The following is a 27,713-nucleotide window of genomic DNA, read 5'->3' as shown; positions in this document are numbered from 1 at the left end:
GACCACACTCCTGGCCTCTGTATCCATATATCCAACTGCCTCATGAACGTAATTATATGGATGTTACACAGCTTTACACACTATGCTATGTCTAAAACAGAACATATCATTTCTCCTGACACCATATTCACTACCAAATTAGACACCAAGTCTTACTTATTCTGCCTGTGAAATTATTTCTCCAGTAACCCCACTCCCACTCTCCCTTTTCTATCTACATCTCCACTTCCACTGCCCTAGCTTTAGGCTTCATCATATCTTGCCTGGTCTATTATAATATCTATCTCATTTAATACACCCCCCACTTTAACCATATTAGACTAATTGATAATTTTTTTTTAAATATCAAGCAGAGAGGCAGGGCAGATATGCAGAGTAGTTAGATGCTTCCGGAGATCCCTCTTACAACAAAGACCTGGAAGAATGAGCGAGACGATTATATTTACGACAAGCCAGAAGCCCTGAACATCAAACGCAAAGTTACAAAACAGACTGAGTGGCGGGGGGAGGGAGAGATGGTTCAGAAATGGAGAAGAGTTGCCACACCTGAATTACCAGGAAGCCTCAGGCACCATTCCCAGGAGCGGCTGTGGCGGGCTGGTGGTAGCGTTTGGCCACAGTTTCCTCAGGGAGAAGCAGCCAGCCGCACACCCTACTCACGCCTCCGGAACCAGAGAGGAACAGCACTCTCAGCAAAAGCTAAGTACTTGCGTATATTTTACCGCGCCCCCAGGCCCCAAGCCGGCTTCAGTGGCTGTCAATTTCTCTAGGCCTGAGATAGGCCCTGCTGGCGCCCTGAGCCATTCTCCTGGCCTTGGAGAAGGAATAAGTTCACAATTGGGGAAAAAGATAATCTACCACCTCCACTAACCTGGGGAGCTCAGGACAGAAGTGGCTCCTGTCCAGGCATAAACGGTCTGTGGACTTTGAATACCTTTCCCCCCTGCATGGGCCTGTGTGGGCCTATTTGAGGAAAATAGACCCTTGTTGGTAAACTGCAACTGTTTCAGCTGTGTGGTAGAGAGGTGGGTGTTTGATGTTTGACACTGCTTTGCCTATTAAACAGCATCTTCACCTACCCACATCAGGGGCCTAAGGACTGGTGGTTCCACTCACGTCACCCAGGCACCCATGACAGGGGTCCAAGGATGACTGCTACCTCCCAGTCCTTACAATCAAAAGCACTGGGTACCCATGGTCCGTCTGCAGAACTCAGCCACCTGTGCACTCTAGGGAACAGAGATGCGCTTTCCTCAAAGACTCTTGGGGGATGGTTGTCACCCCCTGCCTTGTTCAGAGCATGACCCCCTGCTGTAACTAGGTACCTGTACCTACACCAATCACACCTGCCCCTCTAAGACTGTAGGACAGAGCCTGTACCACACACTTGATGATCAGCTACCTGGACACCTGAGCTGAACACATACAAGAAAAGTGAATGGACAACTAGGCTCATATACCTGATAACAACTCTAGCCATCTGGTGTCAGGACGTTAGGGCTTCAGAGGTGAAAATAATCAAGCTAGCTCACTCAAGCAACCTATCTGGGCATACCAAAACAAAACAAAGCAAAGCAAGAAGCTAGGATAAGGTAAGCAAACATAAAATAAATTAATACAGTAACTTATAGATAGCTTGGAGACAACAGTCAATATCAAATCACATAAAGAAGCAGACCATGATAGCTTCAACAAGCTCTCAAAATAAAGACTCAAGGGATCTTCTGGATGAAGGTGCTTTCCTGGAATTACTGGATGCAGAATACAAGATTAATATACAGAACTCTTCAAGACGTTAGGAACAGGATCAGAAAAGAGATCAGGCAACATGCAGAACAAGCCAAGGAACACACAGATAAAGCAGTTAAAGAAATGAAAAAGGTTAGTCAAGAACATAAAAAATGTAATAAGCTGCAAGAATCCATAGAGAGACAGCTATCAGAAATTCAGAAGATTAACAGTAAAATTACAGAATTAGACAACTCAGTAGGAAGTCAGAGGAACAGAACTGTGGAAGTGGATGCCAGAATTAGTGAGACTGAAGATAAAACACCTGGCACCAATACATTTGAAGAAAAATCAGATAAAAGAATTAAAAAAAAATGAAAAAACCCTAAGATCATGCGGGACTTTATCAAGAGAAATAACCTACGAGTGACTGGAGTACCAGAACAGGGAGGGATAACAGAAAATACAGAAAGAATTGCTGAAGATTTGTTGGCAGAAAACTTCCCTGATATCATGAAAGCTGAGAAGATATCTATTCAAGATACTCATCGAACTCCACGTGAGGTAGATCTTTAAAGAAAGTCAACAAGATATAATCAAACTTGCCAAAACCAAAGATAAAGAGAGAATTTTAAGAGCAGCTAGGGATAAGCGAAAAGTCACCTACAAAGGAGAGTCAATAAGAATAAGCTCGGATACTCGGCAGAAACCATGAGGGGAAGAAGGCAATGGGATGACTTATATAAAGCAATGAAGGAAAAAAACTGCCAACCAAGAATCATATATCGAGTAAAACTGTTTCTCAAATAGGAAGGTGAAATTAGGACATTTCCAGATAAACAGAAGTTTAGGGAATTCATAAAAGCCAAACCAAAACTATAATAAACACTAAAGGGAGTTCTCTGGTTAGAAAATCAATAATATCAGCTTTCAACCAAAGACTAGAACACAAGACAGAGCAACCAGATGTCAACCCGATTTGGGAAACCACAAAAATAAATCAAGATAAAAAAAACCTCAAAACAGGGAACAGGGAAACAGTGATGTCATTATGCAAAAAAAGACAACATTAAAGCAATAAAGAGGGACTAAGAAATGTATTCACAGATCTTTCATATGGAAAGACAAGGTGATATAAAGAAATAAAAGTTAGGCTTAAACTTAGAAAAATAGGTGTAAATATTAAGATAAAACCACAAAGGAGACTAACAGTTCTACTCATCAAAATAAAATACAAGAAAAAAAGGGACTAAGCAGAAACCAAAATCAACTACAACGAATAAAAGGAAAAGACAATATATAAACTACTCAGCACAAAAAATTAAGTGGGAAAAAGAAACTGTAAACAACACACAAAAAAGACATTAAAATGACACTCATACCTATCCATAATTATGTTGAATGTAAATGGACTGAATCTACCAATAGAGCACAGAGGGTGGCAGAATGGATAAAAAAACACGATCTGTCTATATGTTGCCTACAAGAGACACGCCTTAGACTTAAAGACACAAACTAAAACTCAAAGGACAGAAAAAAATACATCAAGCAAACAACAATCAAAAAAGGGCAGGAGTGGCAATATTAATTTCTGACAAAATAGACTTTAAAGTTAAATCCACCACAAAGGATAAGGAAGGGTATTACATAATGATTAAACAGACGATATACCAGGAGGTCGCTATCAGTCGGAATCGACTCGACGGCATTGGGTTTGGTTTTTTGGTTTGGTTATACCAGGAGAATATAACCATTTCAAATATTTATGCACTGAATAACAGGGCTCCAAGGTACATAAAACAAACTCTAACAGCATTGAAAAGCAAGAGAGACAGCTCCAGAATTACAGTAGGAGACTTTAAGAAACCACTTTTGGTGAAGGACAGAACATCCAGAAAGAAGCTCAATAGAGACATGGAAGATCTAAATGCCATGATCAACCAACTTGACCTCACAGACATATATAGAGCACCCCACCAAACTGCAGCCAAATATACTTTCTTTTCTAGTGCACATGGAACATTTTCTATAATAGACCACATATTAGGTCATAAAGCAAGCCTTAGCAGAATCCAAAACATTCAAATATTACAAAGCATCTTCTCTGACCAGAAGGCCATAAAAGTAGAAATCAGTAACAGGAAAAGCAGGGAAAAGAAATCAAACACTTGGAAACTGAACAACACCCTGCTCAAAAAAGACTGGGTCATAGAAGACATTAAGGATGGAATAAAGAAATTCAGAGAATCCAAGGAGAACGAAAACACTTCCTATCAGAACACTTGGGACACAGCAAAAGCAGTACTCAGAGGGCAATTTATATCAATAAATGCACACATACAAAAAGAAAAAAGGGTCAAAATCAAAGAATTATCCCTACAACTTGAACAAATAGAAAAAGAGCAAGAAAAGAAACCCTCAGGCACCAGAAAGAAAACAAACAATAAAAATCAGAGCAGAACTAAATGAAATAGAAAATAGAAAAACAATTAAAAGAATTAACAAGACCAAAAGCTGGTTCTTTGACAAAATTAACAAAATTGGCAAACCATTGGCCAAACTGACAAAAACAGGAGAGGAAGCAAATAATCTGAATAGAAAATGAGATGGGCGGTATTACAACAGACCTGACTGAAAAGAATCATATCAGATTACTATAAAAAATTGTGTTCTAACAAATTTGAAAGCCTAGAGGAAATGGATGAATTTCTAGAAACACTACCTACCTAAACCAACACAAACAAAGGTAGAACAACTAAATAAACCCGTAACAAAAGAAGAGATTGAAAAGGTAAAAAAAAAAAACCAAAAAAACCCTGCCCCAACAGGTTCATTGCAGGTTCTACCAAACTTTCAGAAAAGAGTTAACACCACTATTATTAAAGGTATCTCAGAGCATAGAAAAGGACGGAATACTGCCAAACTCATTCTATGAAGCCAGCATACCCCTGATACCAAAACCAGGTAAAGACACCACAAAAAAAGAAAAGTACAGACCTATATCCCTCATGAATTTAGATGCAAAAATCCTCAACAAAATTCTAGCCAACAGAATTCAACAGCATGTAAAAAAAAAAAAAAATTCACCATGACCACATGGGATTCATACCAGGAATGCAGGGGTGGTTCAACATTAGAAAAGCAATTAATGTAATTCACTATATCAACAAAAGACAAGAACCACAGACCTTATCAATTGATGCAGAAAAGGCATTTGACAAAGTTCAACACCCATTCATGACAAAAACTCTCAGTCAAATAGGAATAGAAGGAAAATTCCTCAACATAATAAAGGGCATTTATACAAAGCCAACAGTCAACATCATGCTGATTAGAGTCTGAAAGCATTCCCCTTGAGATCGGTAACCAGACGAGGATGCCCTTTTATCACCACTCTTACTCAACATTGTGCTGGAGGTCCTAGTCAGAGCAATTAGGCTAGATAAAGAAATAAAGGGCATCCAGATTGGTAAGGAAGAAGTAAAAGTATCTCTATTGGCAGATGACATAATCTTATACACAGAAAACCCTAAGGAAAACTAATAGAAGAGTTCTGCAGAGTCTCAGGATGTAAGATAAATACACAAAAATCACTTGGATTCCTCTACACCAACAAAAAGAACATCAAAGAGGAAATCACCAAATCAATACCATTTACAGTAGCCCCCAAGAAGATAAAATACTTAAGAACAAATCTTACCAGGGACGTAAAATACCTATACGAAGAAAAGTACAAGCACTACTGCAAGAAACCAAAAGAGACCTATGCGAAGTAGAAAAACATACTTTGCTCATGGATAGGAAGACTTAACATTGTAAAAATGTCTATTGTACCAAAAGCCATCCATGGATACAATGCAATTCCGATCCAAATTTCAATGACATTTTTTAGTACGATGGAGAAACAAATCACCAACTTCATATGAAAGGGAAAGAGGCCCTTGATAAGTAAAGCATTACTGAAAAAGAAGAACAAAGTAGGAGGCCTCACTTTACTTCATTTTAGAACCTATTATACCACCACAGTAGTCAAAACAGCCTGGTACTGCTATAACAACAGATACGTAGACCAATGGAACAGAATTGAGAATCCAGACATAAATCCATCCACATATGAGCAGCTGATATTTGACAAAGGGCCAAGGTGAGTTAAATGGGTAACAGACATTCTCTTTAATAAATGGTGCCAGTATAACTGGATATCCATCTGCAAAAAATGAAACAAGACCCATACCTCACACCATGCACAAAAACTAACTCAAAATGGATCAAAGACCTAAATATAAAACCTAAAATGATAAAAATCTTGGAAGAAAAAATAGGGTCAATGCTAGGAGCCTTCATACACAGCATAAACAGTATACAAAACATTACTAACAATGCAGAAGCGAAACTAGGTAACTGGAGGCTCCTAAAAATTGAACTCCTATACTCATCCAAAGACTTCGCCAAAACAGTAAAAAGATTACCTACAGACTGGGAAAAAGTTTTTAGCTATGATATTTCTGATCAGCGTCTGATCTCTAAACTCTACATGATACTGCAAAATCTCAACTATAAAAAGACAAACCAATTAAAAAATGGGCAAAGGACATAAACAGGTGCCTCACTAAAGAAGACATTCAGGTAGCTAACATATGCATGAGGAAATGCTCATGACAATTAGCCATTAACCCAAACCCAGCCATTAGAAACATGCAAATCAAAACTACAGTGAGATTCCATCTCACTCCAACAAGGCTGGCATTAATCCAAAGAACACGAAATAATAAATACTGGAGAGGTTGTGGAGAGACTGGAACACTTATTCTCTGCTGGTGGAATTGTAAAATGGTACAATCACTTTGGAAATCAATTTGGCGCGTCCTTATAAAGCTAGAAATGGAACTACCATATGATCCAGCAATCCCACTCCTTGGAACATGTCCTAGAGAAATAAGAGCCTTTACACGAACAGATATATGCACACCCATGTTCACTGCAGCACTGTTTACAATAGCGAAAAGATGGAAGCAACCAAGATGCCCATCAGCAGATGAATGGATAAATAAATTATAGTATGGTACATTCACACAATGGAATACTACGCATCAATAAAGAGCAATGATGAATCTGTGAAACATTTCGTAACATGGAGGAATCTGGAAGGCATTATGCTGAGTGAAATTAGTTGCAAAAAGATAAATATTATATGAGACCACTATTGTAAGAACTTGAGAAATAGTTTAAACAGAGAAGACAATATTCCTTGATGGTTACAAGAGTGAGGAGGGAGGGTGGGAGAAGGGTATTCACTAATTAGATAGTAAACAAGAATTATCTTAAGTGAAGGGAAAGATAACACACAATACAGGAGATGTCAGCCCAACTGGACTAAGCCAAAAGCAAAGACGTTTCCTTAATAAACTGAATGCTTTGAAGGCCAGTGTAGGAGGGGGAGGGGTTTGGGGACCATGGTTTTGGGGGACATCTAGGTCAGTTGGCATAATAAAATCTATTAAGAAAACATTCTGCATCCCAGTTTGGAGAGTGGCATCTGAGGTCTTAAACGCTAGCAAACGGCCATCTAAGATGCATCAATTGGTCTCAACCCACCTGGAGCAAGGGAGAATGAAGAACACTAAAGACACAAGGTAATTATGAGTCCAGGAGACAGAAAGGGCCACATAAACCAGAGACTACATAAGCCTGTGACCAGAACAACTAGATGGTGTCTGGCTACAACCGATGACTGCCTACACAGGAAACACAACAGAGAACCCCTGAAGGAACAGGAGAGCAGTGGGATGCAGGCCTCAAGTTCTCATAAAAAGACCAGACTTAATGTCTGACTGAGACTAGAAGGACTCCGGAGTTCATGGTTCCCAGACCTTCTGTTAGCCCAAGACAGGAACCATTCCCAAAGCCAACTCTTCAGACAGGGATTGGACTGGGCTATGGGCTAGAAAATGATACTGGTGAGGAGTGAGCTTCTGGGATCAAGTAGACACATGAGACTATGTGGGCAGCTCCTGTCTGGCGGGGAGATGAGAGGGCCAGAGGCTGGCCAAATGGACATGAAAATAGAGAGTGGAGAGGAGTGTGCTGTCTCATTAGGGGAAGAGCAACTAGGAGTACATAGCAAGGTGTATACAAATTTTTCTATGAGAGACTGATTTGATTTGTAAACTTTCACTTAAAGCACAATAAAAAAAAAAATCAAGCACTTCTATGCTGTTTCCTTAGCAATGCTATATCCTATTTTAATGTTATTAATTCCTCTTTATTATCTGATACTGTCATTTTTTTCCTCTGGTATCCTTCCTCCTTCTCCCTCACGAAAACCATTTTTCATCCACAGTCCTAAGAAATGTGGTAATTCTTTGTAGTAATAGTCATAATACATTATTCGTTTCACATGAGTTTTATTTCCATCATTACATCTTCATTATACTTCTGTAAGGTAAGTATTAGAAAGATTACATCACTTGTCCCAAGGTACTAAAAGAATAAATGGGAAGACGAACAGCATAAAATAATCACAATGAATAATGTTAACAGGACCCAACTAGCAACAAACAAACAAAAAATATCTGGCAAAATAACTAGTCAGGGTTCTTAGCTGCAAGCACAGAAATCTTCACAAGCTGATGAAGCAGAATGAGTATTAAATCCTTTTGGGTTTCTCATAGAATTGCCAGAAGGCTGGAGAATGAGCTTTGGGAAAGGAGCAGAAGATAAAGGGTGAGTGAGTGACAAGTGAGAATCAACCATATCACAGAATCCAGTTAGGACAGCAGTTCAACATTGCCACTGAACTGCTACAGATGCCACCGGATGCTGTTATTGAAGTGCTGGCCCCAAAACAGACTGCTATTGTAAATATGGGCCACTGTTGCTGCCATGACTACTGTCACTTCAACTATTCTCCTTTTTCCTTGCTTCTTTGGAGATTAACTTCAAATTAGAACGCTTGGGTGGGTACATCTGTTTGGTGGAGTTCAAGTATATTCCTGAGCCTTGGCTTCTTGGGAGCAGGGCGAACAGGGATCTGGGTTTTTCAGCTTATAAAGGCAGGGAGTGGGGAAGGGTATTCTCCACATTACGACTCTTAAGGGAGGAAGTTCAAATGCTGTACTGCTCCCCCAAATCACGTTATCTATCACCTCAGAACGCACACTAGAATCTTCTACTGATTACAGATAGTATAGTCTATGGATCAGTAGTAAGACTCAGTACCATAAAGTTAAAAGGTCACAAATCGCTTAGGATCTCACCTGCCAACTGCATAAAAACTGAATTAAATGCTTTTGTCTTAACATTCAACTCCTTAACGATAAACACTGCTGAAAATAACAAAAGGACTCAATCGCAATCATTCCTCCCCAATGAACTTTATATAGTTGCTAGAACCATTTTATAATAGGGAGCCCTGGTGGTGCAGTGGTTAAGAGCTACAGCTGCTATCCAAAAGGTCCGCAGTTCCAATCTGTCAGCTGCTCCTTGAAAGCCCCCAGTTCTACTTTGTCTTACAGTGTCGCTATGAGTCAGAATAATATAGATTACCAGATCTCCCTGATTAAGAGTATTTAAAATGTTCTAAACGTGAATTATTTCAGAGTACTATTAGATATCACGTTTTCAATGCAAAGTACAATTTAAAAAGTTACTCTTTATGTGACAGTAGCAACTAATAAAAAACATAAATAGATTCCAGTCTCTGGCTCCTGCTAAAATTATAGGCAAACAAATTGAACAACCCTCCAGAAAACGATGGGTTGTTCATTTTACACTTAATTAGAAAAACTTGGACAATACCACAGCCTTGTTTTAATATCTATGGAGAGTTCAATACCAATTAGGCATGCAATTGGAATTACCACAGAATTACAAGGGGATTTCTATTCATATCTAATTATCCATAAAAATTAAAATGCAGTAAGTAGTAGGCATCCTATGAGTCAAATAAGTTTAAACAGCTTATCTTTTGTTGTTTTAAAGTGACATGAGAGTAAAATTAGGTAACATTCATTTTTATCCTTATACTGATTCAAAGTAATTTGAGAAAAAAACTAGTATTTACTCTCCAATCCTTTTCACAATTCTCAGTAATATATAAATGTGAAAACATTTTGTAAACTGTAAACAAGATCGTGAATATTAATCACTATTATAAACTACTTATGAATTTATGGCATAGATTTTTTTCCTCCAGAAACCAGAAATGTTTAAACTTCCTAAAGTGGGAGTTTAAACCCAGAGTTTAGGTGGGTGATAAAAGAATAGAAATTCAGATAAGATATCTTTTGAGTTTGCCTTTAACAGATGCAGAAGAAAACTATAATCCATTTGATGTATACAGGTATGAGACAGATCACTCAAGAAGCAGCTATAAAATATGTCTCAAAATTAGAGGCAGGAATCCCACTTTGAAATGTGGCGTCTGGGGTCCTAAATGCTAACAAGCGGCCATCTAAGATGCATCAATTGGTCTCAACCCACCTGGAGCAAAGGAAAATGAAGAACACCAAGGTCACACGACAACTAAGAACCCAAGAGACAGAAAGGGCCACATGAACCAGAGACCTACATCATCCTGAGACCAGAAGAACTAGTTGGTGCCTGGCCACAATCGATGACTGCCCTGTCAGGGAGCACAACAGAGAACTCCTGAGGGAGCAGGAGATCAGTGGGATGCAGACCCCAAATTCTCATAAAATGACCATACTTAATGGTCTGACTGAGACTAGAGGAATCCTGGCAGCAATGCTCCCCAGACCTTCTGTTGGCACAGGACAGGAACCATCCCCTAAGACAACTCATCAGACATGAAAAGGACTGGTCAGCGGTGGGGAGAGAGATGCTGATGAAGAGTGAGCTAATTATATCAGGTGGACACTTGAGAGTGTGTTGGCAGCTTTTGTCTGGAGGGGGGATGGGAGGATAGAGAGAGAGGGAAGCTGGCAAAATTGGCACGAAACGAGAGACTGAAAGGGCTGACTCAATGGGGGAGAGCAAGTGGGAGAAGGGAGTAAGATGTATGTAAACTTACATGTGACAGACTGATTGGATTTGTAAATGTTCACTTGAAGCTTAATAAAAGTTAATTAAAAAAAAAAAAAATTAGAGGCAGAAAAACCAGAAGTGAAACCATTCCCTAAGCCCACTTTTCAGACAAAGATTAGACAGACCTATAAAGCAAAAAATTACACTCTTAAGGACCGTGCTTCTTAGTTCAATCAAATATACAAGACCATATGGGCAACTCCTGTCCAAAAGCAAGACGAGAAGGCAGGAAGCGACAGAAGACACTGAACGAACGGACACAGGGAACCCGGGGCGGAAAGAGGGAAAGTGCTGTCGCATTGTGGGGATTGCAACCAATGTCACAAAACAATATGTATATAAATTTTTGAATGGGAAATTAAAAAAAAAATCAGAGGCATAATTTTCATTTTACTCAAGTTTTCTGTATTAAAGAAGGGAATACGCAGGAGGGAAGGAACACTGTAACTGACTGAAATCAGAGAAAGCCAAGTCAACTTTGGCATTTCTAACTTTAGTCACTTATAAAGAACTCTTGCAACCCAAAAGAGCTCATCACATAATAGCTGAAGTATAAAACCAGACAGTATTGCATTAAAAGGTCGGCAGTTTGAATCCACCAGGCACTCCTTGGAAACCCTATGGGGCAGTTCTACTCTGTCCTATTAAGGTCGCTATGAGTTGGAATCGACTCAATGGCAGATTTTTTGTTTTATACCCCATTAAAAAAACAAAACAAAAACAACAAAACCCACTGCTGTGGAGTCAATTTGGACTTATAGCAACCCTAACAAAACTAAATAACAAAGGGGGTGGTGGCAGTCTTAAAAGCAGTCAAAAGAAAACAGGATAAATCACTTAAAAAAACAAACAAACAGCTGCATTGACAGTTGATTTTTTATCAGTAGCAATAAAAATCAGAAGATGGTAGAATGATAAATGAGAGAAAATAATGGACAGCAACTGGTTTGGGTTTCTGTTTTTTTTTTTTTTTTTTTAAATAAGTATACCAATATTTTCATACCATTGAAAACATCCTTTATGAAAGAGGGTTAAATAAAAACATTTTAAAGACAAACTAAAACTGAAAGCACTTGGCCCCAGTTAACCCTCAGTAAAGGGCACTGTAAAGGATGTACTACAGGTAGATTCTTGCATAGGAGATGTAAGAACCACCATCGTTCACCACCTTGTGAGGTTAAAAAAAATAGACGGATGGATAGATAAAACACAGGACAACAATAGCTAAAGCAGAGATGTAAGAGGGAATGTGAGTCAAATTATTCTAAGGTTCTGGTTCTGTTCAGTAGGAGGCAAAGGTATTGTTTAATTCAGACTTTTTTTTCTAGGGGTAACTACTTAACAGAAACCAAGGGCATAACTTCTAAATAAGTACAGGAAAAGAAACGGAAAGATAAACTCAATCCCAAAGAATGGATGTTGAGCATACTAACTTTCTGGCTTTCTTCTTTTCTATTATATGTATTTATGACAATACTTTTTTTTTTTTAATTGCTATGGCTGTATCTTATTATTTTCCTTATTGTTCAGTTCAAAATATTTTCTAATTTCTATTATGATTTTTTCTTTGACCCATACTTAGAAGCACAATTTCATAATTTTCAAACATGTGAATTTTATAGTTATCTTTTTGTTGCTGACTTCTACCTTAGATACATTGTGGTCAGAGAATGTGGTACTATGATTTAAAATTTGCTGAGACTTATTTTATGATCTAGTATAGAGGCTGGTAAACTACAGCCAAAAGTCAGGGAAATCTAGCCCACAGCCTGATTTTGCACCAGCAAGCTAGAATGGTACTTACAAGTTTAAAGCATTGTTTAAAAAAAAAAATGTTCAACCTCATTAGTGTTCAAGGAAATGGATTAAAAACACTGCATAAATTTATTCTCTGCCAAAATGCTTGCTATTAGCTACAATTATTCAAATTTATTCAAAATTTTTGTTAACAACTACAAAACAGAATATGTGATAGAGACCATATGTGGCCAGCAAAGCCAAAAATATTTACTATTTGGTCCTCTACCAAAAAAGCCTACCGACCTCTGGCCTAATACATGATCAGTTTAAAAAAAAAAAAAAATTGTTTCATCAGTGCTTGAAAACAATATTCTGCACTGCTGAGTATATGTCCTTTAGATAGTTTGCTAATTTTGTTGTTCAAATTTTCTATATCACTATTGATTTTTTTTTTTTTTTGCTTGTTCTATCAATCATTGAGAGAGGTGTACAAAAATGTCCCACTGTAACTATAGATTTGCCAATTTCTCCTGGTAGTTCTGCCAACTTCTGCTTACTTTTTTTGAGCCTACATTACTAAGCACACATGAATTTAAGATTGTTGTGTATCTCTCTGTGAACTGAATCTGTTATCATTATGAAGTGACTTTTTTTCTTAACTCTCACCTAATGCTTTCTGTTTCAAAGCCTATTTTATTTATCTTAAATAATCAACGCCAGTTTTCTTTTGGTTAGAAAGTGCCTGATATATCTGTTTCTGTCTTTTTTAGTTTTTAGCTATCTGCCTGGAGATCTCAGTAAGTACAGCAAAGCAAGAAAAAAATAAAAGAAATAAGGATTGAAAGGAAAACAAACTCATATTTGCAGCTGATAAGTAGTAAGATCAATTACAAAACTAAGTAACTGAAAAAATAATGCTATTTATAATAGCATAAAAATAAGAAGCACCTAGAAATACTCCCAACAAAAACTATATAAGACTTTGATGGAGAAAACTATAAACTTTGGAAGAAACTGAAAACCTACCTAAATGAATGAACAGACATGTTAGTTCAAAACTGATTTACAGACTGAACGCAATCCCAATCAAAATCTCGACTGAGTTTTAGCAGAATTTTACATGTTAATCCTAAAGTCGTATACAGACTTACAGAGGCCAAGAACAGCCAAGACATTCTGGAAAGACAACAAAAAGGGGAAGGAAACTTGCCCTACTAGATGTCAAGTCATATTATAAGAAATGTTCACAGCTTACAGAAAAATTAATTCCATGTGGATTAATGACTTAAATGGGAAAGCAAATTGGAAGATAAAACGGGGGAATGTTTTCATGATTTTGGGATAAGGAAGGGTTTTTCAAGCAAGAAACAGAAAACACAATCCATAAAGGAATAATTTGATAAAACTAGACTAAATAAGGAAACCCTGGTGGCATAGTGGTTAAGTGCTATGGCTGCTAGCCAAAGGGTCAGCAGTTCAAATCCACCAGGCCCTTCTTGGAAACTCTATGGGGCAGTTCTACTCTGTCCTATAGGGTCGCTATGAGTCGGAATCGACTCGGCGGCACTGGGTTTGGTTTTTTTTGGTTTAGGCTAAATAAACAGCTTCTGTTTATCAAGACACTGAAAAGAGAGTAACAAGACAAGTCACAAACTGGAAAAGATTCTTGCAACACACACTATTGACAAAGAATTGTATTCAGAATATATAAAGATCTACAAACCAAAAGGAAAAAGAAAATCCAGTAGTCACTTCTAAAAGAAAAAAAAAAAACTAATAAACCAAACCTGCGGCCATCGAGTTGACTCCAACTCATAGCGATGCTACAGAACAGAGTAGAACTGCCCCATAAGGTATCCAAGGCTGTAATCTTTCTGGAAGCAGATTGCCACATCTTCCCGAGGAATGGTTGGTAGGCTCCAACCTCTGACCTTTTGGTTAACAGCCAAGCACTTAACCATTGTGCCACTAGGACTCCTTCCACGTGACTAATATATACATGAAAAGGTGCTCATCCTCATTAGTGTCCAGGGAAATGGATCAAAATAATGCATAAATGTATTTTCTGCTGAAATGATGGCTATTAGCTACCAATTATTCAAATACAGATGAACATATTTGCAGGCTTTACATCTGCTCCCTTGGTCATTTTCCTATCATTACATTCCGATCATCACGCTAAAAAGTTTGTGTGTGTGTGTTGGTTCACAAATCAGCAATGCCCCTTATTTTCTCACCAGAGAACTCAGGCCCCTAGGGAGTTAATATAAAACTGCCAAGCATTTCAAAAGGAATGGGTTCTAGTTTCAGCTCTGTTTCTAATGAAACTTGTGCAACTTACACAACCTGTCCTTCTGAATTTTCTTCTTTACAACAAAAAGTGATTGAACTAAGTGAGCTCTAGAGACCCTCCCAATTCTAAAATTCTAATTTTAGAATGTGCATGTTTTTACAAGATCTTTTTTTTTTTCACTTATTCTTTTATTCATTCTTTCACCAAAAAAATTTCCCTTAACCTTGGGTATGTGGAGACATGAAAATTAATATACCCACCAATCTCTGGTCCCCAGGGTCTCACAGCGCAGCAAAAGAAAAAAAGTTAACAAATCACAGTGATGTGGGAAGTGCTACAACTGAGGTATGAAAAAGGGACTATGGTAGACAGAAAAGGAAACATGAACACTGAGACTCCAAGGGCAGTATAGAGTGCAGAAGGGGGAAACATAAGGCAATGGAATTCCAGTCAGAGAGACTGCTGTTGTTAGGTGCCATTGAGTCAGTTCTGACTCACTGCAACCCTATGTACAACAGAACAAAACACTGCCCAGTCCTGCACCAACCCCACAATTGTTGTTATACTTAAACGCATTGCTGCAGCCATTGTGTCAATCCATTTCACTGGGGGTCTTCCTCTTTTTCACTGACCCTCTACTCCTTCTTCAGTCTTCCTTATTCATTGTCCAGCCTTCACATGCACAGGAAGCCACTGAAAACACCATGGCTTGGGTCAGGCACACATTAGTCTTCAAGGTGACATCTTTGCTTTTCAACACTTTAAAGATGTCTTTTGCAGCAAATTTGCCCAATACAATGTGTCTTTTGATTTCTTGACTGTTGCTTCCATGGGTGTTCACTGTGGATCCAAGGAAAATGAAATCCTTGACAGCTTCAATCTTATCTCCATTTATCATGATGTTGCTCATTGGTCCAGTTGTGAGGATTTTTGTTTTATGTTGAGGTGTACTCCACACTGAAGGCTGTGGTCTTTGATCTTCATCAGTAAGTGCTTCAAATTCTCTTTATTTTCAGCAAGCAAGGTTGTGTCATCTGCATAACACACATTGTTAATGAGTCTTCTTCCAATCCTGATGCCTCGTTCTTCATACAGTCCAGCTTCTCGGATTATTTGCTCAGCATACAGATTGAATAGGTACGGTAAAAGGCTACAACCCTGATGCACACCTTTCCTGACTTTAAACCACGCAGCATCCCCTTGTTCTGTTCGAATGACTGTCTTTTGATCTATGTACAGATTCCCCATGAGCACGATTAAGGGTTCTGGAATTCCCATTTTTCACAGTGTTATGCATAACTTATGATCCACATAGTGCAATGCCTTTGCACAGTCAATAAAACACAGGTAACATCCTTTTGGTATTCTCTGCTTTCAGCCAGGATCCATCTCACATCAGCAATGACATCCCTGGTTCTGTATCCTCTTCTGAATTTGGCTTGAATTTCTGGTAGTTCCCTGTCAATATACCGCTGCAGCTGCTTTTGAATGTTCTTCAGCAAAATTTTACTTGCGTGTGATATTAATAATATTGTTCAACAATTTCTGCATTTGGTGGGATCACCTTTCTTGGGAATAGGCATAAATATGGCAGAGAGACTAGCATGGGCAAAATCTTGAGGAGGGTGGGAGAAAAGAAAATTAGGCTTTTGGGGCTTTGTAAAGAGTTCAGCATGAAGCATGGCAGGTTTCATATGCTACGTAAGGAACTTGATTTTACCCAGTAGGCAAACATGGTGGCTATTGGGGAGGGATGAAACTGAAATTTAGGAAGATCACTCTGGGTGCACTGTGGAGCAAGGAATGTGAAGGAGGAAATAGAAAGACAAGTTATGAGTTTATTATAATTGACCTGAAGGGGAATGATAAGAATCTAAACTGAAGAGTGGCATCAGAAAAGAGATTTGGTAAATACTAATGAATTATGCTGACTAAAAAGTTGGCGGTTTGAACCTACTCAGCAGCTCCGTGGGCGCAAAGACCTGGCACTCCGCTTCTGTAAAGATTACGGCTTAGGTCACATAGGATTGCCATGAGTTGGAATCCACTCAACAGTACAAAACATCAACAAATGAGTTACAATGGCCAGGTCCCACGATTCAAAAGTAGCGCTGAGAGAAAGAAAAGTAAAAAATAACTCCTGGGAGAAATGAAGATCATATGAAGTGAGAGTAGAAAATTAATGAAGCAGAAATGTTAGAATCCGCTGAATGATGAGCTTCAGGGGTTGAGGAAGAAAAGGATTACGGCTCTGTTCCTGGTTTGGACCCATGGGTGGGTTGTAAGGTCAGTAGTCAAAAAGGGAAAACAGGAAAAGAGTAGATTTTGATGAAAAGAAAATGTGTTAATATTTGAGCACATTGAATCTGAGGCGCCTGACAGCCATCCCGGGAGAGATGTTTAGTAAGATTCAGCCAAAATCTAAGGCACGGAATGCTTATGTAACTTATGCAAGGTTACTATTTGGTAATTGCTAGAGACAGGATTTGAATCCTAGCAGTCTTGATGCCACCACAACCCACGTTAACCACTTCATAGCGTTCATCTGTAAGTCATCAGAGTATAGAGACAGAGGCTGAAATCATGGAACAGTAGGTGGAGTGCAAAAGGAACTAAGGACGGAGCCTGGGAAAACACCAATATTGAAAGGGGAGACGGGTCAGTGGCCCTGAAGACTGAGGTTGGCCCCATGGAAGCCAAAAGGAGAAAAACTTACAAGAATGATGAACTATTATTTAAGAGTCACCTGATGCAGCCAGGTGACAGAATTTGACAATTACAAGGCTTCTGATTCTAGATTACTCAAGGACAGTAGTTTCCCGAGAGGCTAGGGCCAGACTCTGATTGAAAAGAAAATGAGATGAAGTGAAGAGAGGGAGTGCAGCTCCCTCTTCCAAAAAGCTAAGCTGTTGAAGGAATGTCACCTCAGGAGGTTGCCGGAGGAGTATGAGTTTAGCGAGTGTTGTTTTGTTTTAGATAGAAGAGCTTTAAGCATTCTTTCATGCCAGATGTTCATTAATAAAAAATAAAATTCATAAATGGCTTACTAAAACCCTGTAAAAGACTTACTATATTGGTTTGAAACATCTTAAATACAAAGGAATTTTTGCACACTGCCTTCCCTTTCTATATCTTGAGCTTCTGATCACCCCATCAGGCTCTACTGGGTCCACATTGATGGATGTTTTCACCAGACTCCCACCACATGGGTCTTTCTTCTGTTCTTCATACATGCCAAGCTCTTTGCCATCTCAAGGCTTGCCATCCCCTTTGCCTGGAAGCTCTTGTCTTAGCTTGTACATAGCTGGCTTCTTGTCTTTCTTCAGGTCCAATCTTTTGAGAGAGACCTTCCCTGACCAACCTATCTCAAGGCATATTCCTATCTTATTTTCTACCATAGTACTGCATGGTTTCTCTTCTGAGTCCAATCTATAACCACTTCATTTGCTCATTTTTTATTGTGTCTCTCCCACTAGAATGTATGGATCATGATGGCAAGGATGTCTGGCTTGTTCACCTGAGTCTTCAGTCCTTAATACAGTTCCTGGCAAATAACAACGTGCTCAGTAAATATGTTGAATAAACTTAATAACCGAACATCTCCCTCTATTACTTCTTCCATTGGGATCATGCACACTGTTTCTTAAATTCAAGGTCCTTTTCTAACATGTAATAACATACATAATAAAAAAAAATACCTAATAATTACTGAACTCTCACTGGGTACCAAGCACTGTGCTATTAGCTTTATTTGTATCGTTTCACTTAACCTTCAAAATAGTCCTCTCACATATATAAGTGCTGTTAAAATTACCTTCGCTGAACAGACAAGGAAACGGGAGGTTGCATAATTTGCCCAAATTCACGCATTTTAGTTTGGGCGGTTCTGATGTAGCTTTACTCATACCGAGATTGTACTTGCTCTATCTAGGCCACGTCCCAATCCATAAATTCAAATTTCACCGCTTCCCCCCACCCCACTTTCTCAACTGCTTTCTTAGGGCAGGAGATAAAGGCAGGAAACAGTGAAAAAAAATTCCAGTTCTCGATTTCTCTCCAGGAAGACGCATATAGGGAGAAGAAATCCAAGCGTTAGCAATTTCTCTTTCAGTAGTAAGGAAGCGGTAACTCCGGGCTTAAGGAGCCTTCGCGGCTGCCGGGTTTGGGACAAATCCCGCACCGCAGCAGCGGCCAAAGTGCTTACCTTAACTGCCACCTCCGGAGCCGAGTCCACCGCCACTGTCAGAGAGGGCTTGGCAGAAGGCGATTTAGTCAAGTGCATGAGGGAATCGGCGGCTGGCAGCGAACACCGTCCACCCTCACTGTCCGAGTCCGATTCGGACCCTGAACCCGAACCATAGGAAGCAGCCAAAGCTGCAATCGCAGCCGACATGACGGCAACAGATCTTCTGCCGAGACCAGGCCCCGGCGGAAGAAGTGGCACGCAGGTCCTGACAGATTACCATGGAACACATTATTTACCTCGTTTCGCTAAGAAATCATTTATAACATTTTAAAACAACAAATTAATTATTAGTATAATAACCACAGGAGAAATAAAAATTTGGAAACACTTATCTAGAGAAACAGAGACAATTAAATAACTTATAGCTTTCAGGACCTATTTGACTGACTCGGAGACTACCAGTTCCGAAACACCTTGAGGCCTCGAAGTCCTAACTCCCGGCGTGCCGCGCGGCAGGAAGTGGGAGAAGGTACAATGGGAAGTGTAGTTTGGAGTGAGGGGGCGGGGCGCGGAGGGCCGGCCTCTCTCGACCCCGCCCCTGAATAGATGGTTCATTCAATTGGCTATCATCTTCCCTCATTCCCTAGCCAAGCGCTGTTCTCTCCGTCCCCCTCCCCCAAACTGAGGATAGGGCAATACCATACATCCTCAGGAAAGAGGGGAATAGCGATTCTTACCCCCTAGTGATAGGTGAGTGGGCGGAGGCTGAGTTTCCCACAAGGGCTACACCTGGGCGCTGGAGACTGAAGAGGAACGTAAGTCTTAAGTTCGAAGACCTTTATGGGCGGGGAATAGTTCCTGGTGGGAAGGATGGAAGGTTAGATGGATGAGAGTCCAGCCGTCCCCCCTGCTTCTGGCGCGGGTCCCCTCGCCCGGTTGTGGAACGTCGCGCGCGGGGAGGGGGCGGCGGCGGCGGCGGCGGCGGCGGCGGTTCGCGGTGTTGTTCGCTGGCGCGTCGGGCACACGTTGAGTCCGGCGACCGGCGGACGCCGTAGGCGGCAGTCCCTGTCCCTCTTAGCCTTAGCCGCTGCCGGGAGTGGGTTCCGCCCCAGAGCCCGACATTCCTGGGCGCTCCGGGTGGAGTCCAGGGAGCTCAGCGACTACCGTCGAAGCATGAAGAAGGGGTAAGCAAGAGCCCCCTTAAGATTTCACGGTGAGCGCGAGTCTCTCAGGAATCGCCCTTTTTTTTTTTTTTTAGAGGGTGGGGGTTTTGGGGGTTGCTAGTAGAGGAGCTCCTCAGCATTCGGAACAGAGAGAGGTGTGTGGGGATCTCTAGCCCCTCAAAGGTTACGGGGATGGGCGCGCCTCCCCCCTGCGATGGTCCCCACCCCCACTCGTGGGTTCCCGATCTCCCGCCGCCCACCCGCCCGCCGGGCTGGGTGCTGAGGGAGACGGCGGCGGGCGCTCCTGGGTCTCGGTTGCAGGGGCCGCCCTGGGGTGCTTTAGGTGAAGAGACTGCGGGTCTCACCTGAGGTGCCGTCGCCGGAGCTCCCCTGGCCACCTGCACCCACGGCCAGACCCCGTGCCTCCTAGCTTTGGGGAAGGCTGCAGCACTGGGTCGGGGAGAAGCCCCTGCTGCCTCTACGTTTCCGCTGCTCTGTAAAGCAAGCTTGTGCGTTTGCGTGTTTGTGCCGCTCGTCTGTGTCTAAAGACATAACGGTAAAGCGAGTGGGGGACCCTTTATTCGTTTGAAGAGGATGCGAAACGGGGCAGGCGCCTCGGCAGGGTGTACCTCGGGCAGAGTTAAGGAGCTGCTCGCTCAGCTCCGATGTCGGCAGGACTCGCCCATTGTGCCACCCAGATAATTATTCAACTATGCAGCATCCATTGCACCTTTCCCATTTTTCTTTTCCCCTTGCTACAGCATGCCCCCTAGCTTCGGCGCCCTGACGCCTTCTCTTGCACTTGAGGAACTGAAATAATGATGAAAAGACAGCACATCTGACCTGAACATTCACGACCTGTCCTATAACCGATTAGTTAATCCCTAGCTACACTAGGTATTTTAACATGGCTCAGTTTAATCCTATCCCTTTCTATGTAAGATGTGCATTACAATATACTTTTTTTCTTTAGTGTTAGATTCGCGTGCTGGTTAAATCTTATTTCTGTTCAGCAATTGATTTATTGCTTATTCAGTACGTCTTATTTAACGTACTTTATTTTGGATGTTAGGTAACTTCCATTTTCTAATTGTTGATAGCACTACATTTATCCTATTTACAAGTGCAGTATTTACGAACACATGAACTCTAACAGTTTTGTTGTATGCTCCAAGCTTCTTTTGGGAAAAGTTTTTTTTTTTTTTTTTTAATTTGTCAAATTTGTGAATAAGGTATTTGATACACAATTTCTCTAATTTTGATTAAGAAAAGTTTCGTATTTTCAGTAGGAGGATATTTGATTGCTAATAGTTTCCAGTTGAATGAAAGGGAGGATTTAATATTTAAGATGGGATTTTAACTGCCGTATTGAACGTTCCCTAATTTACTTAATTTTTTTTTAATTCAATTCTTTTCTTTGGCAATGTCATGCATTTAATTACTTCTTACAGAATTTACCGTTATTTTTCTAACTTCTGTCTACAAGGATGGATAGGCTTCTTTTTATATAATCTACCTGAAAGATGAAATATTTTTTGAAACTGTAGGAAACAACTGTTGGTTACTTGATGATTATGTTAAGAAAAATATACATGTTGTTATTTAAAGTTTTTCACTGCTCCAAAGTGAGTGTTTTTATTTTCTTAGTCCTCTTTTTCCAGCTTTCATTGTTTAATCTTGTTGAATTAATCCTTCACACTTCTGATAAAATGAAATTGTACATAGGTATTGCAGAGGCAGTTATTTTAAGGTACAGTAAATTGTTTTTTGGCACTTGGAAGTGGCAAATGTATAATAAAACTTGATGGTGTAGGCTCAGGTTCTTGGTTAGGAAATGACCTTGCAATTTACAAAATGGACACCTTTGTGCCTTGGTTTCCTTACAGGTAAATGAAGATAATACTGATTTACATGACTAGATAGTGTGAATAAATTCAGTAAAGATGTTTTCATAATACATTTAAAGAATATTTGAATATTTTAGTTGATGACTAATGAAAATAGCTCAGTGTAAACTGCAATGAAAAATGTCATAATTTTCCTTCATACATTGGAATGCCTCATTTACGTTGAATTTTGCTTTGGAGAGGAATGGCTCTAAAATGAAGGGTGTTTCTCATCCATCAAGAGTTTTTTTAGGTTTACTGATCTATGTGAAAATAGTTAATATTAATGAAAAAATTATATGACTTGGTAATGAAACAAGTAGAACATTGAATAAGTTTGTGAAAGATAAAATTTATAAAAAATCTTAAGATCTTTTTCATTGCAAATTTTTCAGGTTAGAAAATCCAGAATACGTAGTTGTGATCATTTGTAAGGTATGATATGGAGCTACTGTTTTTGTTATTCAGGTTTGTAAATAACCGTAGATTCAGAGACAATGTGTTAATATTGCATAAGGCTGTAACCATACATTTTACTTTGTCATAAGAATACTTTATGAAATCCTTTCTCTTTGATTTTCATTACCACAGTAGACAGGAGTACTTTAAGATATCTTTTCTCAGTGTTTGGTTTTTATTACTATAGAAGATAGTAATTTTTGATTTGCTTATTGAAGAATTTAACTCAATTTTCATAGCAAAAACTACTATTAAAATACTACATTATAAGTACTTTTACCAAAAGTGTTTTCAGTTACCTAATGGGAAAACTTCACATAAATAAGACTATTAAAATGTGTCTTTAAAATTACTACTTGTAATTTCTTTTTTGTGAATTAATTTAGATTTATCAAACAAATTTTAATTTCTGGAACATCATATAGCTTTATCTCAGAGAAGAGAAGGGAAGAATGTATTTGGGGCTCTCTGAACTTCACTTACCTCTTCAGATATAGTTCATAATTACTTTACCCACACATTTTTAAAAATAGCACTAGATACTGAATAATGTATAAATAGGCAACTTTCACTCGTGAAATGATATTAACAGTTTTATTCTCACCCTTTATATCTCACTTCATAAAAATGTACATTAATTTTTTTGTTTTACCCAAATTTGATCAATATAGAAATTTGTTTCTTTTTTGACTTATCTTATTTTCAAGCAATCTATTAATAAAAATATGTATGTTAATTAAATCCTGTGTTAAATGTCTGAATTGTTGTTGGCTGCTGTTGAGTTGGTCCCCAACTGATCAATAGGGTTTCCATTGCCTGATTTTTGGAAGTAGATCACCAGGCCTTTCTTCCTAGTCTGCCTTAGTCTGGAAGCTCCACAAGCCTCCACTTATAGACTAGTGGTGGTTACAAATGAGGTGCATTGGCGGGGAATCAAATGTGTGTGGAAAGATCAGAATACTGGGAGAAAGGGATATGAAACACAGCCATGTTCGTCATATACGGTGGAGTATTTTGTAGCTTTTCGCTTCTTATTGGGAAGTTACTAATACTTAAGAATAGTGTATAACATGGTCTCCTAAGAGGAGAAGAAATAACAGTGCATGTTTACTATACGAGCAAGTCATCCATACATTTATTGTCTTATTTAATTGATATCGCAGTCCTGTGAGGATTTTGTGGAAGAAGGAGGTAAGTTATTTACTCTACCCAGCAGAGGCCCAGGTTCTTTGGGAACTGCTTACTCCTCTAATCCCCTTTTCTCAATGAGTTACTGCTGGAAGAGCCATTATTACTTAATTCTGTAGTTGGTTGATCTAGTAGCGATTATCACCTCTTCCATGCCAGACCAATGATTCATCCCGCACATATTATTGAGCCGACTAGGTGTTGGAAGGATACATTGTAGAACAGAATAGAGGTCTTTATTGTCATGGAGTTAACAGTGTAGTAAGAGAGCCAGATGCTGAACAAATATACAAATTTATAATTAGTGAGTGTTATAAAGGAAAAGAGCAGGGAACCTAATTTACCTTGGGAGTCAGGGAAGGCTTCTTTGAGGAAATGCCAGGCTCCCATTTGAAACATTAGTGGAAGTTGTTGATAGCTGCCATTGAGTCAGCTCTTGACCCCCTATACAGCAGAACAAAACACTGCCTAATCATGTACCATCTCCATGATCAGTTGTGGTTTGGACCGTCATGATCCATAGGATTTTCATTGGCTGATTTTTTGGAAGTAGATTGCCAAGCCTTTCTCCCCACTTTGTCTTAATCTGGAACCTCCACTAAAACCTGTTCAACATTATGGCAACACGCAAGCCTTCACTGACAGATGGCTGGTGGCTGTGTGTGAGGTACATTGTCCAGGAATCAAACCTGGGTCTCACTCACAGCAGGTGATAAATAGCTGGATAGAAAGAGAAGAGTGCAAAGAACACACGTGAGACAATTTTGGGGTGGGAAAGAGCTTGGTAGGTTGAAGAAACTTAAGAGTAAATAAATAAATAAATAAGCCAGAGTAGATTAAGCATAGTGAGCAAGAGGGGTTTGTGAATCGATAGGAAGTTGCGGAGGTAAATAGGAACCGTACCATGCAGGGCCACATTAAGTGTTGATGCAGTTAGTATTATGGATTTCATTTGAAGCGCATTGGGAAAGTCATGAAGGTTTTAATCAGGGTAATGCCCAGATCAGCTCTGTCTTTTAAAAAGATCAGTTTGGCTTGGAGGTAGCAAGCATGGAAGCAGGGAGAACAGCCACATTTCTGCCCATTTCTATAGTTTATTGGTCCAGTTCTGGATGCATATACTAAGCCAGACCACTCACAGCTTTTCCTGGGTCCTAAGTGCCCAGGGAGTTGAATAATTTGTTTTCTTTCCAGTGGCTAAAGCTGTAAAATTAAAAGCTCAGAAACTGTTTATGGCTTCGTTTCCTGCTGTGTGAACTAGGGAAGTATGGGCGTCTGTCTGGAAGAAAGACTGAGTCCTGGGTGTATTGTGGTGCCTTTGTCCATGGTCCTGAGATTAGGTTCCAGGAAACACCTAATATCTTTGTAATTGTCATTTTTGCATAATCTAGTTGGGATGGTATTTCTGGCACTTGGCAACCAACCAAGAGAATCCTCTCATAGATTAAGTAATTTGTACAAGGTCATATGGCTGATAAATAAAGGTAGAGGCAACATTTGAAGCCAGGTATGTGTGATCTTAAAGTCCATTTTTTCTCCTACCCTATGCTGCCAAGGCACTAGTTCTTAAACAGCCTAAAGGAGTTCTAAGGAGGTAAATGTTTGGTGTGGTGACATGTATTGGATGATGCTGGCAGCAGAGTTTTTTGTTTCTTTTTGGTGTTTCTGACAGTGGTACAGATTTCTGCCATTCTTCCCTCCAGAGAACAGCTTGCCATATTTATTCCTATAAATTAATATTTTTATGTTGACTAATTGATGGAAAGAAAAAACTTACATGTTAGGACATGTATTAACTTGTTTGCTTTTTCTTTTAAAAAATACAAACTCTATATCATATTGGAAACCCTGGTGGTGTAGGGGTTAAGTGCTACAGCTGCTAACCAAAAGGTCGGCAGTTCGAATCCTCCAGGTGCTCCTTTGAAACTCTATGGGGCAGTTCTACTCTGTCCTGTAGGGTTGCTATGACTCGGAATCAACTCGACGGTAGTGGGTTGGGTTATATCATATTTTCACGTTACGGTACAAAAGTAAGCTTTTTGTTTTCCAGTCTTCCTAGTAGGGGCATCTATTGCTGTGTATCTGTCTTTTTTGATAAATTTTTGTAACATACATGTGCTAGGAGTCACATCAGAGAACTGTGGAAAGGTTGAGCAAAAAGGGAGGGAGAGGAGAAGCTTTTTCTGTTTTAGCAGGAGATGAAGACTAGCATTTTTTTTTTTAAACCAGAATAAAAGCTATGTGGTACATCATGATAACTAAAGAACTTCCATGTAAATTGGACCCATCTGTCTTCCTCTTGGAAACTCTCGTGGTGTAGTGGTTAAGTGCTATGGCTGTTAACCAAAAGGTTGGCAGTTCGAATCCGCCAGGTGCTCCTTGGAAACTCTATGGGGCAGTTCTACTCTGTCCTATAGGGTCGCTGTGAGTCGGAATCGACTCGACAGCACTGGGCTTGGCTTGGTCTTGATCTTCCTCTTGGAAACCCTGGTGGTGTAGTGGTTAAGTGCTGTGGCTGCTAACCAAAAGGTGGGCGGTTTGAATCCGCCAGGCGCTCCTTGGAAGCTCTGTGGGGCAGTTCTACTCTGTCCTGTAGGGTCGCTATGAGTCGGAATCAACTCGGTGGCAGTGGGTTTGGTTTGGTTTATCTTCCTCTTTGGAGCCCTGGTGGTGCAGTGCTTAAGAGCTACAGCTGCTAACCAAAAGGTAGGCAGTTTGAATCCACCAGCTGTTCCTTGGAAACCCTATGGGGCAGTTCTACTCTGGTTTGGTTATCCTCCTGTTTATGCAAATGAATAAAGAGAACTGAAGAACAGTGGAAAGAACCATGGACCAGGTATCCGAAGAGCTAAATTCTAGTTCTGACACAGTTGTTGAGTGCCTTTGTCCAAACGCAGGAGTAAGTAGAAACAAATATCTGAGCACTGGAGTACTGGCTTTATGGCAAGCGTAAGTGCTGTGAGGAGTCCCTGGGTGGCATAAACAGTTAAGTAGCTTGGCTTCTAACTGAAAGGTTGGCATTTTGAGTCCACTCAGAGGTGTCTCGGAAGAAACGCCTTGCTGTCTCTTTCTTGGGGGGTACCAACTGTTGAAAATCCAATAGAGCACAGTTCTACTCTGACACATGCTAGGTCACTATGAGTTGAGATAGGCTCAGTGGCAACTGGTAAAGTACTAGGAACTTTACATGCTTTAATTTTTATAGTGTACGCAACACACAACAATCCTTTGACCGCCCATTTTTAGAGAAGAAAACTAGATTCAAAGAGCTTAAGTAAATTGCTCAGGTAATACAGTCAGAATTTGAACAAAAGCAGGCCTATTTTTATATGACTGCAAGCTAAGAATGATGTTTATGTTTTTAAAGAGTTAGAAGAAGAAGAATATCCAACAAAGACTATATGTGGCTCACAAAGCCTAAAATATTTATCTGGCCCTTTGCAGAAAAAAGTTTGCCAACCCCTGCTCCACTGCACTGTGGTGTTTCGTCATTCCGTAGAAGCTCCAACACCTGTTTTGCTTTACCTTTCAAGGCTGTTTAAGATTAAATGAAATAATAAATGTGAAAGTATGCTGAAAATATAAAATACTGTTTAAGAATAAAGGTTCATTGTTTATATTGTCAAATTACAAGAAGATGCCTTCAAAGCAGCTTGGACTTCTTCCTTCAGTACCATCAGTTCCTGATCATATGCCACCTCTTGAAATGGTTGAACATCGACTAATTCTTTTTGATATGATGACTCTGTGTATTCCTTCCATTTTCTTTTGATGCTCCCTACGTCGTTTCATATTTTCCCCATAGAATCCTTCAGTATTGGAACTCGAGGCTTGAATTTTTTCTTCAGTTCTTTCAGCTTGAGAAATGCTGAGTTTGTTCTTCCCTTTTAGTTTTCCATCTCCAGCTCTTAGCATATGTCATTATAATACTTTACTTTGTCTTCTCGAGATGCCCTTTGAAATCTTCAGTTCTATTACTTCATCAATTCTTCCTTTTGCTTTAGCTGCTTGATGTTCAAGAGCAA

The 27,713-nt window shown here is 39.7% G+C and overlaps 2 protein-coding genes across 5 annotated transcripts in view; one reads left to right on the top strand and one right to left on the bottom strand.

Moving 5' to 3' along the window:
* Nucleotides 1-19,399, bottom strand: part of CDC40 (cell division cycle 40) — a 61,909-nt gene extending 42,510 nt beyond the window's left edge. The window contains exons 1-2 of one of the 2 annotated variants that reach the window (XM_064289686.1): nucleotides 19,011-19,122; nucleotides 17,876-18,350 (exon numbers count right to left, since the gene is read on the bottom strand). In XM_064289686.1, the coding sequence (XP_064145756.1) occupies nucleotides 17,876-17,893 (18 nt within the window). In that variant the 5' untranslated portion in view covers nucleotides 17,894-18,350; nucleotides 19,011-19,122. Of the gene's footprint in view, nucleotides 1-17,875; nucleotides 18,351-19,010 lie in introns of both variants that reach the window. The other variant, XM_003404295.4, reaches the window with a different exon arrangement.
* WASF1 (WASP family member 1) overlaps nucleotides 19,186-27,713 on the top strand; it is a 97,547-nt gene continuing 89,019 nt past the window's right edge. For 2 of the 3 annotated variants that reach the window (XM_064289701.1, XM_064289693.1), the window contains exon 1: nucleotides 20,004-20,205. The gene's annotated coding sequence lies outside the window, so the exon portion shown is untranslated. Of the gene's footprint in view, nucleotides 19,808-20,003; nucleotides 20,206-27,713 lie in introns of those variants that run through there. The other variant, XM_003404296.4, reaches the window with a different exon arrangement.

This window comes from Loxodonta africana, chromosome 1 (assembly GCF_030014295.1).
Source record: "Loxodonta africana isolate mLoxAfr1 chromosome 1, mLoxAfr1.hap2, whole genome shotgun sequence".
Taxonomy (NCBI): Eukaryota; Metazoa; Chordata; class Mammalia; order Proboscidea; family Elephantidae; genus Loxodonta; species Loxodonta africana.
This window is presented reverse-complemented; position numbering and strand designations above follow the sequence as displayed.